The sequence below is a fragment of the Fulmarus glacialis genome, unplaced genomic scaffold (genome assembly GCF_000690835.1).
Source record: "Fulmarus glacialis isolate BGI_N327 unplaced genomic scaffold, ASM69083v1 scaffold15181, whole genome shotgun sequence".
NCBI classification, from domain to species: Eukaryota; Metazoa; Chordata; class Aves; order Procellariiformes; family Procellariidae; genus Fulmarus; species Fulmarus glacialis.
Window position 1 is genome coordinate 32,476 of NW_009195201.1, and position 17,941 is coordinate 50,416.

The 17,941-nt window shown below is 34.5% G+C and overlaps 1 protein-coding gene across 1 annotated transcript in view; it reads right to left on the bottom strand.

Annotated features, from left to right (window-relative positions):
- Positions 1 to 16,495, bottom strand: part of LOC104084271 (RB1-inducible coiled-coil protein 1-like) — a gene marked incomplete at its 5' end in the record, with an annotated part of 17,590 nt that extends 1,095 nt beyond the window's left edge. Inside the window, 8 exons of the mRNA XM_009588027.1 lie at positions 115 to 185; positions 3,137 to 3,273; positions 5,093 to 5,151; positions 8,398 to 8,445; positions 9,815 to 9,866; positions 13,662 to 13,902; positions 14,023 to 14,131; positions 16,336 to 16,495. Coding sequence (XP_009586322.1) covers positions 115 to 185; positions 3,137 to 3,273; positions 5,093 to 5,151; positions 8,398 to 8,445; positions 9,815 to 9,866; positions 13,662 to 13,902; positions 14,023 to 14,131; positions 16,336 to 16,495 — 877 coding nt within the window. The remainder of the gene's footprint in view (positions 1 to 114; positions 186 to 3,136; positions 3,274 to 5,092; positions 5,152 to 8,397; positions 8,446 to 9,814; positions 9,867 to 13,661; positions 13,903 to 14,022; positions 14,132 to 16,335) is intronic.
- Positions 16,496 to 17,941: the final 1,446 nt, after the last annotated feature.

The following is a 17,941-nucleotide window of genomic DNA, read 5'->3' on the forward strand; positions in this document are numbered from 1 at the left end:
GGACAAGTTTCATCTCACTTACACAGAGAGTATTTTTCACAATTGTTACAAACATTAAATCTGATTTCTTCTCTATTAATTTTATCAGATGATTTTCCATTCCTATTTCCTTACCTTTTTTGCCTGGCAATATTCCTTTTCCATCACTTTTCCTAGCACCCAAGGTCTTCTAGATGCACCTGAAGCTAAAGACACAATATATTTTGGATAATCAACTACAGGTAACAGGATATTACGTTCAATATGGTTAAAGATTATTTGCTAAAGTGATTTCATTGAAAGCAGAAGTTCTTCAAAAAAAACTTTTTTTTAATAAATTAACAAAAATTAAATAAGATCAGATGTCAAGACAGGTCACTGGCATTTTCAAACAAAAAACCTGATTTTTCAATTTAAATTTTGTTTTAAAAGTTAACATTAGAGAAGACAAAAGCAAATCAAAACTGAAATTCATTTAATGATTCAAAATTATTCTAGTCAACCCAGCCCGACCTTTTGGTCTGATTTAAGGTGAGAATTTCTTGAAGTATTTCAAGGGATATAAAGTCATCTGTACTCTGCTATTATTATTGCCCTTACTGAAACATTTGATTATTTTTCTGTATTAGTGATGGAAATTAGTTACTCATAAATAATAATTTTAAAGCCCTGCAAGTCTGCTAGTTTTGGTTGCAGTCTTTGAGAATACCCGATACTGTTCAGAAAGGAGAAAAGTGAAAAACCTCAATAATAAACTGACAGGACAAAAGAGCAACAAAGGGGCATTAATACACTTTCATCTTGTATCCTGTTCTGTAACAGTAAGGAAACGCATATTTGCCTTGTATTCCAAGAAAGTATATCCATTTTACTTGCTTTGGTCTTTTCTAACTATCACTAATCATGGCACGAAGAAAATCATCAAAACAGACAGAAGGAACATCTCATGTGCTCTGCATAATACTAAAAATCAATGCTTTTCTAAGTGTGACTATTTATGAGATACTGTACCTAGTGACTAGAACATGAGTCACTCAAGAACCAGAGTTTGAAATCTTAATCTTACCCTTCAGGATTAATTTGACTATTGATAATGGAGCAGATTCTGTTCTACTCCACACTCCTACAAATCAGTGCAAAGTATTCATATCTGGCCTGAACGCTCTACAACTAACTTAAGTTTTTTGGAATTTGCTTGACTGACAGACTTCATTGATCTAACAAAGATAGTGAGAAAGATGCAGGGTTTTTTTTCCTTACATTTGCAAATGAAAACTTCCATATCCTGAAGATAAGGGACAACACAGAAACCATGCAGTCCTCAACCAGTTTCAGTGTTGTCACAGCATTCTAAGTGCTCTTAATGTAGGTAGAGACAACCTACAATAGCCTAAATCCCTGACACTTAACCCTGTAGGAGGATCTATACAAGATTATTAACTTGATGTGTACATGTTGGAACAAAAGGCCAGATTTAGATGCAACATTTTGGCAGCCCTTAAAACAATAATTTGTAGCACCTAGGTCCACACCAATTCTAATCTATCACAAACAATACTAGTGTTCTGGGTTTCATCTTCCCCACTTCCCTGATGCAGAAATAGAATCAAGACATGGTTTCCTGAAGTACTGAGCTAGAGACAAATGTGTTCCTAAAGCAAATGGTAAGTCTTCGTGTTTGTTTTATGTGCAGTTTTCTCAAATTTGAGACTAACTCTGGTTAGCAAGTGGTAAGGAATGAAGCAAGTTAAGTCCATTTGAAAACAGACAGGTCAGTGAATCGTGTACCCAGAGTAATATACAAACTGACATGTCTTTTACCCTATATATGTAAACCAACAGTAAGAAAATAAATCATATATCACATAGTTATGTATGCACTACTAATGCCATAGTTCAGAATGTATTATGTCTGTAAGTAAGATAGGAGTTCTTCCCATATGTTTCACGGAACACATATGGGACAGATTCTTCAGCAGTCTCAGAACGCAGTTAGAGCTTGATGGCCTTCTGGAGACTACACAATTATTTCAGAGCTATCATCTTTCATCATAACTGAAATCTACAATGTGTCTGCTCATTGAGAGTAAGTTGACAGCTTCTGACATGCAATAACATACAGAAACTTTTACTGATAAATTAGAATTAATACAAAATGTTCTTGGACACTTCTACAGCAAAGTTGGGAGCAGGGGTGGGTTTGCAAAAAATACTAAGTATGATAGTTTAAAAGACGTTTACATGAATCTAATGTAGCACATAGTTTAGCGCAAAGCATTGTTATTTTTCCTCATTTAAAAAAGATTAATACTTCAATTTAACTGAATTTACATAGCTGCCAAAAATAGCCAACAAATAACGTGAAGATTAAGGGAGGAAAAAAGGAAACGTGCCATGACCCTGAACATATGCAAAACATACAGAAACTGTTCTCTTATGAGCCCTGCTAAACACCATTTAAATTGGGTAGAAAAACTTTATCAGCAAAAACATTGCTTGCAAATCCCCATCTACTGTGGTCTACATTTTGTTATTTCAGACGTGTATTTGGGTTCATAAATTCCAGTCACTTTGAGAAGATGAGCTACAGAGAGAACAAATTTCATCCAAAGACAATCTTCAAAGAACATCATAAAATCAGGTATTAAAAAATAAGAACAGAGCATGCAGTTTTGACAAAGTGTTACCTTTAGTTTTGTTTTTACTTTCCTCATCAAAAAAGACATTGAAAACATAAATCCACATAACAATAGGCCTGAGACCTACACAATTATATATTATTATTCATGCTACTGAATAGCTAAGCAGCCTGATGGGAATATTTTCCCCATAGACATGTTAACATACTCTCTGTGTGTACAAAATTAGCACTTTCTCTCTCTCTCTTTTTTTTTTTTACAGCTTTGAAGACGCAGATATTTTTCCCTATTTTTCCAAGATATTAACATCTACATAAATTTTTGATTTAAAATGTTCTGCCTTGAAAAATGTTTAGCATCAAAACAAATACCTGTCAGCTATCTTTGTAGCTTTTGCTATCTATATTACATGCTTCTCATATTTATCACACATATATTTATAAAGTCACTTACTAAGTGTTAGAAAGTTAAGAGTGTTATTTGTAGGAGATAATAAATGGAAGTAATCTGACACTTACCACACTCACCTGGTTTGAGATCCAGTGCAGCAAGAGATTCTGAGTGCAAGAAATACAAGGTTGGACTAACAGTAAACAATACATAGTTGTCATGCCTTTCATCCAAGATAATGAGAACCAAATCGCCAACCTGAAAACTGGGGGGAGGAAACAAAAATCAAGGAACTTAGCTAAAAAAAGCATAGAAGCTTAAAACTACATTAATTACACTTCAATTTTTTTTCCCAAATATTGCACAGACTGAGACTTAGTTGAACAGCAGCACAGACGTTTCTACTTGTTATGCCAAGTAATTAATTATATACGTTTTATATTTTCTGAAGTCAAAACACTCTACCTTTTTAAAACTGTTTTTGAAATGTTTTTCTACATCCATCAGCTCAAATTATTTTTTTCAAAAGAACTGACAGTTTTGCTTTAAAATATAGAAGTACCTAACAAAATGTTTCAATTCCATATTATTTTTATTCACCAATACTTACGGTAATTATCACTGTACCAGTGTTTACAAACACTCTTGATGTTTTAGACTTAAGTCTAATTTGAACACAGAAAAATACAGCAAAACATTTACGTAGCTATCCGATCTTAAAATTTTAAGCACACAGGATGAAGAAGGAATGATGTGTTCATCTTTGATCAAAGGGTTAAAAGCAAAAGAAACACCGTGGTGACTTTACATAAAAAGTTCCAAAAATCTGCTTCTTCCTGACACCAGGAAGACGCAAGCAGCCACCAAGTTCTCATGCCAAGTTTCAGTAACAGAATTCAGAGAATTTTTTCTGTCTCCAACTTCTGTTTCACAGTGCAAATGTGTTGGAAGTAAATTATTTACCATTAATGAAATGAAGTATAAAATAGCTACAAATTAAGCATTATACCATGAGAGGTCTCTAAGAATAAATATTACTACTACTCTGGGGCTGGGGGAGGAAGTGGCAAAGAAATGGGAAAATTCTTCTATATACAGGGAGATCGCAGACACATAGTCAGAGATAAATAGGTAGATCTAGAGAGAAATTTAGCTCATCTTCTTTAAAGTTCACTTTCAGATTAAATAAACAATACTGCAGGCTTTTCTGCCTGGACTTACTATGATGACAGACTATACTGACTTAGATAAAGACATCTCTATTGGACAGATGAATTCTTCTTTCACAGCATTTTCCTCACCAAAGACTACCAAGAGAGTTGCCAGAATACTCAGACGCTCTCAGGAAAAGCTGATTCTGCACATACTGACCTTGTTACAATAAAAATGCAATTTGGTGTAATTCAGAAAACATTAAAGGAATAATCTGTGCTGGTTTTCTTTCCATAAAGATTTTTTATATTAATTAATATCAGACTGATTAATTTCTTAAGAACAGTTGTCTGTAGCTTTCATATTTTGCAAGAATTAATACTTCTTTTTCCAGTAGCAATTCTACATGCAGTTGATTACAGATTGATAATATCCAACAAAATATTTGAGTTAATTTCATTTCATTCTGTCAAGGTAAGCCAAAAATTTTGAAGACTTCAGGAAGGTAAAACTTCTCTTGAAATATAATGGAGCACTACGCATATTCAGGGTGAACAGGATTCCTTCTACTTTTTCTTAGCATGATTTCAAGAAGGCTACAGATAAACAAAAAGTAATCTAAAAGAAAACTCTGGAAGGATTGTAGAAATCCCATGAGGTATTATCCTTATGAACCATGTAAAGGCAGGCACAGAATTCAAGAAAGCCACCAACATACAGAATTCAGGAAGGCCTTTTTTGTGTTTAGAAAAAGGGTTTAAAAAAATTGATTTATGCCCTACTGGGATGGTTCAATAAGTGACGGCTAAACTATAGAGATGACCTATATATCTTTTCACCACAGAGCAAGAACAGAAGAATTGTGACGTTAACTACATACTTATTATTGAAGGTATTTTCATCTGTTTATATGAAAATTAACATGTACTTACTCTCTAATTGCTATTTTTTCAGAATGTCTTGAGGATACTGATGACATGCTCTGGGACATCTATAAAAAAAGAGAAAAACTATAAAGTATTGGCAAGCTATGATGAAATGTACATTGCAGGTAACAATATGGTTAAGATAATTTATTATTGATCTCAAATAGTATCTATTCTTGCAGATCTTATATTCACTCAAGAAAACATCATACCTTTGTGTCATCCTGTTCTGTAGCAGGTTTGGTTGTTTTTTGTTTCTTTGTGGTTTTGGTGGTGTGTTTGGGTTTTTGTTTTGTTTTGTTTTAAATAGCTACCTTTGATTATGAAATTTTACGTAACTGACTTCTCCCTCATTATTTAAAACTGAGAAGTGCTTTCCGGATCAGTGCCAGTGAAGATCTGTTCTGAGCATACACAAGACCTACGATATAGCTGTGCACTCTAGCACAGAAGCCACTGGCATTCTAAAAAAGGCTGATGGTAAAACACTGGAGGTTAAACATATTTATTGCAATTAAACTTTGAACGTTAAACTCAATATGGTCTCTCAGTTTTACTAAGGACTGTCACATAATCTAAAGTTTACTGTAACAGACAGAGCAGCACTCCCTGGAACAAAACTGCAGTCAAATTTACTAAAACCAAACAAAGGCTTAATTGTGTAAGGTTTTGGACATAATTCCTATCTCCTATATGCATGATAACTACCTTTAAATCTGTTTAAATTAATTAATACTGGCACATGAACCAACTTCAATAGGACAAACTAGATCTAAAAATGAATATAAGTGTACATACACTTTCTACAGTAATTGCGATAATAAGAAAAGAAAATGGGTAATGCTACTTTGTATCTACAAAGGGATACATAGCCCACATACAGGCAAGTAGATAGAGAAGCTGATCTGATGTAAATGTGTACATTTCACTACCCTTTGGTAACTTCCTTACAGAAGACAATTCATAATTGCCCTGTAGAAACTCTGATTAAAGGTCTTGCAGTTTTTCCATAGGTTCCTACTTCCTGGACCATTTATACATGCTATTCAAATCTAGATTACTCATACTTGAAGTTTAGCACATGACTTTTCAGCTGTAACTCAAATATTGTTACCTACAGCGTATTTCCTACTGTCAGTCTTCCCTCCCACTTCCCTGGAAACAGTATCGGCCTGTCTTAATGTGAGCTTGAAACCTATTCACAGCTCGTTTTCTTCATTTCTTCAAAGAATGAGTCCAAACTGAATATGGTACAGCACAAAAAGCTCTCAACTTCTGATGACACTTTCAGCAGATTTCTTTATGAAGTCCAACTTCAGATCAACTTTTTTTTTTTTTTGTTAGAGACTACATTTCTTTGACTTATTCACATTGTAGTTTTCTTTCTTGAAAAAGTTGCAGCTAACATGGAAGTTGTCAAATGTGTATAATTTGCTTAGATTGTTCACTAAAGCGTTTGACAGCTCTCTTCAGCTGTTAAGACAAAAGTTTTTCTTACTGTTTTTTAGAACTGGAATAAGTGTTAAATTAAAATGCAAACTAGCTTGATTTCTGTATTTTTCATTAATTTCTAACTTTAAGAAAAACTGAACAAATTAGAATGTTAAGAATATTTCCACTAAAACTCAGTAAAGACTATTTTATGACTAGAGTTCTAATAGCCATTAAAGAGGAAAAAGGTTCCCTTTCTCAATAATTTATATAAAAAACCAAAAATCCTGTAATAACATTCCTCATATTAAAAGCAGCTCCTTTTTATCTTTTATTGCTTGCAGAGGTAACCTGCAAAAGTCAGTGACCTGAAAAGATTTTCTTTTATTGTGCAGAACCCCTTCTGGGTTCCTTATCTGAAGTAGCTGGAGAGAAATAAATATTGTTATTTAAGTTTTGACGTATATTTCTGTTTTAGAAGGGTATTGGGAAGCGGGGGGAGAAAGAAGATGAAGAGACAAGAAATAAAAAGAGTTTATTTTATCTACAAAATGACCAATTTGTAAGTAAGACATTGAAAATATATGTTCCTATGCCCATTTAAAAACCAATTTTGAATTGCTTTAGGCACCGATGAGCTGCTAATTTCTCTTACGTGGCTTAGTATTAATCATAACGACAAAGAATTTTGTATTTGTCTTGTATAACGCCGCGTTTTCTTCAATTTCATTTTACTCTGAGATGACAAGAGATCAAGAGTCTAATTCAGGAAATCTACAGAGGGGTTTGGAAGACTGTCAGTGTGTTTGAGATTTATTGTAAAAACTACACTGAAATACCTTTTGTGCACTTCACTGGCATTCTGAATAAAAAAATCCTTTTACAAAATATGCTTTTAGATATTTTGCAATCCTTTCTTTCGCCCTGCACTAGCAGGGTTATTATGGACAGGTTTTAATGTGGCATGGAAAGTGCATTTTTGGAAGCGGGGGGGGGCGGGGAGAAGCAATTTCATACCTGAATATGTAGCAGGAGTAAATTATACAGTAAATTTTAATCCTATCCCAGACAGAAAAATGGCAGCTCCTACTGGAGAAACTCAAACACTTTTGCTATGAAATGTAACTTGCAACTACACAGATACCAGTTCCTACCAAACTCCTAGATATCACCTGTCACTTAAAGAAAGTGACATCTCCATGGCCAGTCCAACCAATTAACTACCGAAGGACATGTCTATTTCCCATAAATACAGTAATTTTTTTAAGACTTAAGGTTGAGACCTGCTGGCAAGGATAAACTCTGGATAAATAAAAGGAGAAGGATTCAAGGATTCATAGCACAGGGATCAAGGGAACTCTGTCACTATATTCTTTTTCCTTCCATAGGCATTGACTATTATTTCAGTGTTTAAGACAATTGCTGTTTATACTTCCAGTTGCTAGGCGGAATTAAAGTTTTACACCTTACAAAAATGACAGGTGCAGTTTTCCAAAAACAATCTCTAAGTTATTCCTAACATTCCTAATTATGCTTAATGTGTAGGCATATTTACATTCTTCTAAACTGGCCTTCAATCTACTTGTTGTTGAAAAACATGGCGCCACTGAAATGCCACTCCCCCAACCCCAAGCCTGGATGGTCTGTGTTCTTTGGGAAGAACCCTCTTTCTCTCCAATCCTGTGAATCTTTTTCCTGAGAAGACTGCTAAGTTGAGGTACCCCTGAAAGGTTATCAGGTTACCTATCTGCCACTTGCCTTAACACTTACAACATTTTTGAAGTTAATAAAAGACATTTATAGATTTTAACAAACTTAACATTTGTAAGCTTTTCTTATTTTTTCAGGAAACTTAAAACATGCATTGCACAAATACTCACCAATCTTTGATTTAATCTCTTATTTTCCTCCTCTTTCAACTGCAAAGTCTGAAAGAAAATCTTATCTGATTAACTAATTAATACACCTTATACAGTATAAACATTTTTAAAAAAGTTTTAATATGACCAGAGCCAGACTACTTATACAGTATACCTATTTACTACAGCTTTCAGCTTTAAAACAATATCAAAACATCTTTTGAACAGATGTAAAAAAATTTGAACTCTAGCAACTACCACAGTGCTACAAAACCCAGTGCTAAGCTATGCTTATCTCCATACTTATCCTCATCCTTCTCCTTAAGTTAGAAAAACATTTCACTGCTAGAACAGCAAAAGAAATGCAATATAATTTTATAGTTTCTAAACATGACAAGTCCTTTGTAAGCAGGTGACAGAATAAAGCATGTAAGTGCTCTTAGTCAGAAACATCCAGCCACTTGCATCATACAGTGCCACAATCCATTAACAGAAAACATTCATGTTCTCTAACTGATCACAGATTTTAGTGTAAGTGATCCTAGAATGCTGAAGGCTAAAGACATTCTTTTTTTTTTTTTTTTTTTAAGGTCAACTTTGAAGAGGAAAGAAAAAGGCAACTGGAATGGAGTTAGATACAACTGGATAGTTAAAAATTACTAGAATCTGAAAGATTCCAGTGCAACTAATAAGGGTTAATCTAGCCTTTTACCAAGAATAACAACTTTTATTTAATCAAAAAGGTTCAATTACTCAGCGTACATTGAAAGCTACGCACAAAATAAAAGTTGTAACAGAAGTGAAAATTTAAGGTATATATTTGGGAGAAGCGGGCGGGCAACGTATAAACCCCCCTCTAGCCTGCAGGAGCATAAGAGTAACTTCAGAAAATTGTAATTTTTAGCACATTCATAACAAGTGTTATTTCACTTTTTACAGAAGCAGTACTGTCAAGGTTATAATGCATCCCAGGTAGAATTAAAATGATCTAAGTAGTAGCAGCTTAAGAGGAGAAATTACCCGTTTCCAAGAGAAATAGGTAAATCAATCTTAATTCCCGTCCAGCTGCTTTGGATGCCTTAATTTGAAAAAGTAGTAAAAACTTTTTTTTGCTACAGAAATTCCCTAGATCAATGACCTGTCACTCCTAAGAAGAAAAATTATACCTGACTCATTCATACTGAAGCCTACATAAACAGAATAAACAAACTTTAAGCTAGGCAAAGTGTAAGCATAATGTATTAAAACTTATTTTGAATTACTTCAACGAATTATACTGATCTGAAATGAGTACAATGAAAAACCATTCCCTGGAATGATATTTATAAGCCTTGCAGAGACTATATTGCATCAGAGTATATAACTGACCACAGCACAACATCACACATACGTATTTATAAGTACTTAGTTGTAATGCTTAACCTCACAATCTACTCACTCTTTCTAACAACATTATCCTCTGTTTTTCTTCAGACATATGGACATTTTCACTAAAAGGGAAAGAAGAAAATAGATAGGTTAAAATAATTTTTTTTCATGATCAAAAATTATCTTTCCCACCGTCCCCCCATCTTCAGCCAGTGCCATGTTATTTGCTAGCACAGAGGGAACAGCACAGAAAGATACCTTAAGAATCAGCATCGACATTTCTGGCAGAAGGTTTCTGGGGTTTGGGTTTTTTTTTTTTTTTTTCTTCTTTAAAACCAAGGAGCTACTTTGTTGCAACAAGCCAGTAAATTTTCAGTCATTGATCAGTTTATAAATTTACATGGGGCCATTTGGGCATATTTTGCATTATTTTCAATACATTAAGATAAAAGATACAGCTCCAAATGCTTTGGCAGTCAACCCTTGATATTGCGGAGCTCTACAATGTCGTATTTTCCTAATCTTTGTAGTTTAAAGGCTCTGTGCCCTAGGACTCTCTGGTAGGGAGACACTAATGTGAACTTGCTAATTGTTTTTTTATTTGTGAGATAAACTGAGCACGGGGGCATGAAAAGATAATGCTAGCATCCTAATAAGAAACACCCTAACAACACAGAGAGTAATTCCTAATACAATTAAAATATATTTTTAAAGGCAGGTTAACAGGGAAGAAACAATATATTTTGTAGTCCAAACTGACTTGGTTTGGAAAAGAAAATGGCTAAGTTTTTGGACATATAATCCATTCATCCAGTCTGAGAAAACATGCTATAAATCTAAGCAAAATGTCAAGTAGAACTTACGGATTATAATTAAGCCATGTTAATCATCACCGCATTTCAGTTAAAAGGCTGTTTAGCCCTCATGTAATAGGAAGAAGTCAACAGAAACCTGTAAGAATTTCTGCCTATTTATTACCTGACTTTTAGTCCATTCAGCCAAAATTTTTTGTCCCCAGGCTTATCTTTTTGAGTTTTTTTATAAACCTGCCTTGAGAGTTCAGGACTAGAATGAATACTGTAAGAAATAGTTCTCCTTCTAAAGACAGGGTATATCAGTGTTTTATTGATTATCAGTGCAAGTTTAGTTTGCTAAGCAACAACTGTTTTCGTCCTTGCTTCCACTAAGTTATTTAGTGCACTGGGTATATTATTCTGGGTTAGGCAGCGTCGGTTGTGATGGGCACTGATTAAAGTGAATGTAAGTATACGTAACAACCCTGCTTTTGCTTCTCTGGCAAAACCTCATTCCACTTGTGTGCTTCCCAGTCAGGTTCATTACTTCTGTGAGAGGTAAGCAGAAGCCTGGGATTGTTCAAATGGCACAAAAATGAGAAAATGCATAGGTTGCAATTGCTTAATGATCTTCCACAAAGATTCTAGGAAAAGGGGTAGCAACCAGGAGTTTACAGTTATTCTGCTTTCCTTTCAACAACAGTACAAATTTGCAAGCTGTATCAAGTGGGTGATTCAAAGATGCAGCCAATTTCTTCAGGTAAGTGTTCTTAATGAGCAAAAAGAAACCTTTAATCATATTAGGGGTATAATGAAATTAATGTGGGATTCTAAGCTTTTTTTCCATGCAAATGAATACAACAAACATTACACTGTACAGTTCTGAAGCATAAATCAGACATATATTTCGAGAAGCCTCAGAAACAAGAAGTAAGAACACACGAACTTTTGTTTTATTTAAAGTAAGATCACAAGATCTGTCTTCCCAAAACATCTCATTGTACTGAGGTAACTAGAACAAAGCAGGCTTGCTGTTCATTCAGGGTAACATGACACAGCCTGTGATATTTATCAACTTCACAAATGAGAAATTCTATGGGAGGATTAGGAGAAGGGAGGAAATCTGACAACTAATACTTCAGTTATGATTGCAAAGCCTATTAAAAAACTACTGCAGGTGTAAAAGCATAAAAGAAAACATTCCATGTGACTGTTAATATTTAGAAGTGCCTTCCAGTTCAAATCCAAATTTCCTTAGACATGGCAGAAAAGGATCTTAAAATGAGTATTCTTAGTATAAAAGAATTGAAGAACTGCAATCTTCCATCACGAGGAGGTAGAAAGTGTTAGCATGAAGAACAATTCTCATTAATTAGTAAAACATACTAAATGTTGACTATTTCAGTTTTCTTAGGCTGCTATAGCAGAAACATACTCATACTGTAGATTTTCAAAATTTTTTAGTTTTCCCCAGTTTCTATATGGAGTTAAAAAAACAGTTGGAATGCCCTGGACAAAACTTCTTCACCCTTTTTTTCTGAATTCTCTCCCGCTCTGAATGGATTCTTATACTGCACTCAGCCTGATAATAGCTGAGTATCTTCCAGCAACAAGTCCTATTTTAATGCACACATATCAGGTGCTGTTCATTTTGTCTTATTCTAGTCAGAAAGTACATGTAATAGAATGTGCTCATTTTAGTACAGAATTTTTAAGCCTAACGTTCTACATTTGTTAAGCGAAATTTATGAAAACTGTTAAGAAAATTGGAAAAAAAAAAAGGATTTTTGCACGCATCATCACAACCTGCGCTCTTGGAGCATCAGTCAGTCTTTACTATTCAAAAACCTTCACAAAATTACTTTAGGTACATTTAAAGTAAGAATCAAGGTTCTGAACTTGATATACATTTTCATGGAAGTCAGTATTGAAAAAACAGAAAATACATCTGCAGTAGGCTGGATTCCTGACAACAACCAACAGGACAGCTTTGTGCCAGTCAGAATTATTTAAGTTCAGAAGACTTCATAGTCATGTACTGAGACCAGATCAGAGTCTACTTGCTTTACATATAGACTCTTAACTTACTAGGTAAGGCATTATACGCCAATACCAAAGTACACTGTTATTGTAGGGTACCCAAAATAAAGAATATAGTGAAGTCAATGACTGCAACAAAACTCCGTAAGTTCTGCCTGATCTCTATAATCACCTCAGTATTTCAACTCAGCTTCAGACACCTACCTGCAAACTAGCCCCTGCTTAATTAAACCTCCATACAGAAAGGGTGATAGACAGTTAAATGTGTGCAATATCAACATAACATTATTTGAATCTGTTGTAAATCCAGATCCAAACACAAAAGAACCAATTTTAAGTGAAAAGTTTTGTTCGAAGTACATAAGTTGCTTGCCCTAAGTGTTTTCCTCAAGTCGTGGATTAAACCATTGCAAAGTTTTTTCCAGTTCCATCACTGCCTTCTAGTAAGTCAGCAGTACATCACAGCTGACAGTACTGATGATTCAGAGATTATACAAACAAAGGGATGCTGAATACCTGTCCTTCTCTTCAATAATACAAAACATCAATCCATCAAGACCACTTAATCAGCCTCAGTCCCATTATTTGTTTGGAATCCTGAGGATTCAGCCTGATTTCTACCAAGCATACCTATCGCCTCTTCCCCTTTATCAAGGTATGTCACTATGCTATCTTACAGCAGACATGTATACAAACAATCATAAAATTTGTTTGTTTGTTTTTAAATGCGAGCCAGCCACTGTTCAGAAGATAATGCCAGTAACATGCAGCCACCCAGCTCATTCTAGGTCACTATTACAATTGTTCTTACTTTTCATACACTTAGGTCTATTCTTTCATCCCATAATTGTGGGGCCAAGTTTCACCTTTAAGTTGCATACTTCTAAGTCATCAAACCCACACATTTCTGATGACTGTGACACCACAATTGTATGTGTACATTTAAAAGAATATTTTTAGCAAGAACATCAAAGGCAGAAGGCGTGTTAAACATGCTCATTTGTACTTCACAACACCCAACAGCACACATTTAAAGAACGAGAGCATGCTTTGTGTATTTCTGCTACAATGCCCCATACTTACTGCACAGCCATCATACTGGTTTCCATCGTGGAGTCCATCCTCCCTTCAGCTGCAATGTCAGAAACCAATCTGTCTGTGTCAGTGGGAATATCAGCTGCGCAGGCTCCACAAGCTTCTGAAGCTGCCGCTGAGTAGGTTGACGGAGAAAAATTACTACTTCTCAGTTTATTAACTTCTTCTTCAAGCTTTTTCTTCTCTTCAAGTAAGCGAGCTCGATCTTCAGAAAGTGTTTCAATCAAATCTATGACACAAGTAAATAAAAATTCTTTTAGTAACAGCAGCACTAAGGATCAAAAACAATCTGTAGCGAATGGAATTGTCCTATTAGAAAAGGTGAATACCTTTTCAGAATTTTGCTTACCCTTATCTTTTTCTTGCTGTTGTGTAAGCATTTTTAATTTGTCACTAAGATCATTAATTATGTTTTCTTTTTTCATTTTCTCTCTTGCCAGAACAGTGTTAAAGTTAGTCTGAAAACAGAAAGAAGTATTACTGAAAAAACAAATGTACTGTAACAATGTAAAGCAAAATACATTACTAGAACAAAAAAGTACAAAAAGGTATCAGGCATTTCAATTCCTAAATTATAACTAAACAAGGAATTAAATTTGTTTACATATTACTTTGGTGAAGAGATAATAAAATGTCTGTATATTTTGTTTTGAGGTTTCCCTGTAACAATTTTTTTCCTTTTTTTTTTTTTTTGATTTTTATCCCTCTGGTTTCCCCAAGCCCAATATACACATGTAGTATAATTATAAAGAAATCATCATTAAAAAATAGGAATTTGTAAGTTGTTTGTTTTTTTTTTTAAACACCATGCTTTATATTCCAGTTAATGTCAGACAGTTGCACATTTTATACTAAAAACAGTTACTTTAAGGATTAAAATGGTTATTAAGACAAAGCTGCACTGCATCAAGATGTTACATGTAACAAAAAAGAAAAATATCATTATTAATAAACTAGAATAATATACTAGAATCTGAATTAAAAATACATTTCAAGTTATGCACTCATTCCTCAGTGAACAATTAATCAGCTTGAATAACTGAACATAAAAGAGGGTCGCATATCCTTCGGTATCAGTCTGACTAAATCTTTCCGCTTCTTCAATCCTTCTACTAACCATTATGCCCTCACCCCTTCTACTCTTAAAGTTATGCTGAAGAGGCGGACAAAAACTAGAACCATCTATTAAAAGGATATTTTAAGTTACAATTTCACTTTTTTGGTGAATTTTAAGATTGTCTTGACCTATGCCTATCAACTCTCTGTCTTAAAATGCAAGCTATTTGGCAGGCTACACACCTTACATAGTGCATAGCGGCCTTTGGTATATGTCTGCATAACAAAACTATCACACACCACAAGCATAAGTAACACTTCTAAGACAAATTTACTGAGAAAAAAAAATTACATCAAAGGTGAGGGTAAATACCCAGAATATTCAGTGATCAGCACAGCCAGTCCAGTAAGCTTTCAGCACTGACTGATACACCATTTTTATGGGGGTTTTTTTTGTTTGTTTGTTTGGGGTTTTTTTGGTGTTTTTTTTTTTTTGTTTTTTTTTTTTTTTTTTAAATAAAAGGCTCCATCTTCCCTGGAATTTGCTGTTAATGCCTCAGAACCTTCCTTTCCACGCTGTGCTGCACAAAAGAAGATTACTATTAGATAATGAGGAAAATGGCATAGTAAAGCATATTCTGATGGAAAAACAAATCTTACCATTAACAATGTAATCTATGAAATATTCCTATTAGATTTCCTATGTAAGGCTCACCTCAGTATTAATGTTTGCAGTCCAAACATTTCAAAAATATTCCTTTCTTTATAACTGTCTGCGATTTTCTGCTCTCTGCACCAAGTGATTCATAGCGTTCATTCACCAAGCTGGCTTAGCGTTCATTCACTACACTGTCTCTTTGTCCTTATTTGATCCTACCATAGCTAAAGTAAGTAGAGGTGCTTAAAACAGAAAATCCTTTCTTAGCGTTTAAATGCAATCAAAGCCGTAGATAATAGCTGTTACTAACAGAGATTTAATTTAAGAATTGAAGACTCATCTACAAAATCTGAGAGATTCAAGATGTTTTGAAAGGAAAAAATGTGTGGATACAGATATAATTATTAATCCAGTGCAATATGATTTTGTATCAAGATGTGGAGTTCATAGCGTTTCTAAGTTTATTAAGTAAAAGATAACATTTGCTTTGAACCTCAAATGCCACCTGCCCAGGCTAATAAAGTTTAAAAGCCATTAAGTAGCACTCCAACTCAATTAGTATTTCAAATAATTAATTTTGTGTTGTTCACAAATTTTGTGTTGTTAACTTAAACGGTATCTTTCTGGAGTTCAACAGATTAATGGATAAAAATTTACAGCACTAGCTTAACAATTTAAGCAAAAGAAGTCACAAAATAACAAAAATTGAGTCTGGATTGCCCAGTTCACAGATAATTAAGGTGGGGTTTTTTGGGGGGGATTTTTTTTTTTTAATGCTTAAGTGGTGGATTCCATTCACAGATCATATCCTGGCTCCAGATAATAGCACAAATATAGAATGCGTAAGTTTTACATAGCAAAAAAATCCCTAACCAAGTCCATAACTTCAAAACAGCAAAAGAACACATAATTGTCATGGGAGCAAAAGTAATGAAGAATCAGCTTTACCTGCTGTTCTGCAGTAAGCGATGTTCTGATGTTCTGCATTTCTTCATTCTTTCTTTTCTCTTGTTCTTCAAGTTGCTCTAAGAACTTCATTTTTTCTTCCTGAAGCTTCTCTTGAAGTTCAGCAACCAAGCTTGATTCAGCAGATGATTCAGTGGGAGGACTTAAAAGAAAATGTTTTGGCTTTAAATTTGCAGCATATACAGAGTCCCAGCATACATGAAATAAGCAAACACACAAAAGTCAGAAGTTCCTTTTTGAAACATTCCAAAATATTTAATAAATACTGTATTCCAATTAAATCATTACTAATATTCAATTCTACTTTTTAATCATGAGCACCTCACCAAATTCTTACTCTTGGGCATCCTGTTTTTTAGTGTACTACACTGGCTCTAATTTTGAAATTTTGTTGAGGGGGGAGATTTTTGTTTTCATTTTTCTAACATAACAGAATGTGTGGAAAGTGGTAAAAAGAGGAACAATGACATATCAACTCCCTGAAGATTCTTAGTATGTCAAAATGCAAAGCCTCCAGAACTCTCACATAATTAAAGCAATTCAGCAATAAATCTGATGCTAAGGAATCCAGATATGAAACTCAAAACTCTGGGTTGCAGAATCTGGAGAACAGTAGCAATGATCATAAAGGAAGGAAAGCATCAACAGTCATCGAGGCAGGAAGGATAATGACCTTAAATGGCTCTTGAAACAGGCAATGTTACATAGGCCAAATATTTTCCATCACTGAACCCAAAGCATTAACTACCCTCTTCTGTGTTTTGGCTTGAGTTATCAAGAACCACCATTGAAGAACACTGGGATAGACAAATCCCTTTGTTGGGCAATTTTTGTGAAAAACTATTATTTTAAATTTCTATTATTCCTCTACACCAGAATCGTATTTAATATAAAGAAAATCCCCCAAACCTAACTCTACATCTACATACATGTGTCAATGGCTTTCTCTAGTCAGAGCAGCCTGGAGGTACGGTCTCCTGATGTTAGATAGGCTGTGCTGAAAACAAAACATCATGTGCTAATATACTAACACTCAAAAGCACAACTCCTAGTGCTAAAAATGCTCTAAGAATTCTTCTTGCTTCATAATGCAAAGCTTCTGTATTAAGACTAAGGGCTAGAGAACCTCAGAGACACCAGAAAGATTCAGCACAGATAATATGAAAGAAAACTGAATTGGAAAGAAGACAGCAGGGAACCTAAAATTCTGATTGCTGCATACGGGATAGAAGTTTGGGCATCCATGAAATGACCAGTTCCAGCCATTTCTACAGAGTCTTTGTTTTACCATATGATCCAGCACATACTCGCCTACCTCCATTCTGCCATCAATTCTCCCTATCAAGATAAGAAAGCATAGGATAAGTTTGTCTGCGAAGTGTAAAGAGGAGGTACACCTGCACCTTACTTTACAAGCAACCAAAATTCACTCATATAATTCCAAGTTATCTAAATGCCAAGTTAATACATCAGCCTAAACCCAAGGCTGTTAGCTGCACTAAACCAAAGCAGGTATCATCTGCCTCTCAGATAGGTTGCCTGGACTACTGACTGTTTGCAAATGACAGCCAAGTAAAGGATATTGTTA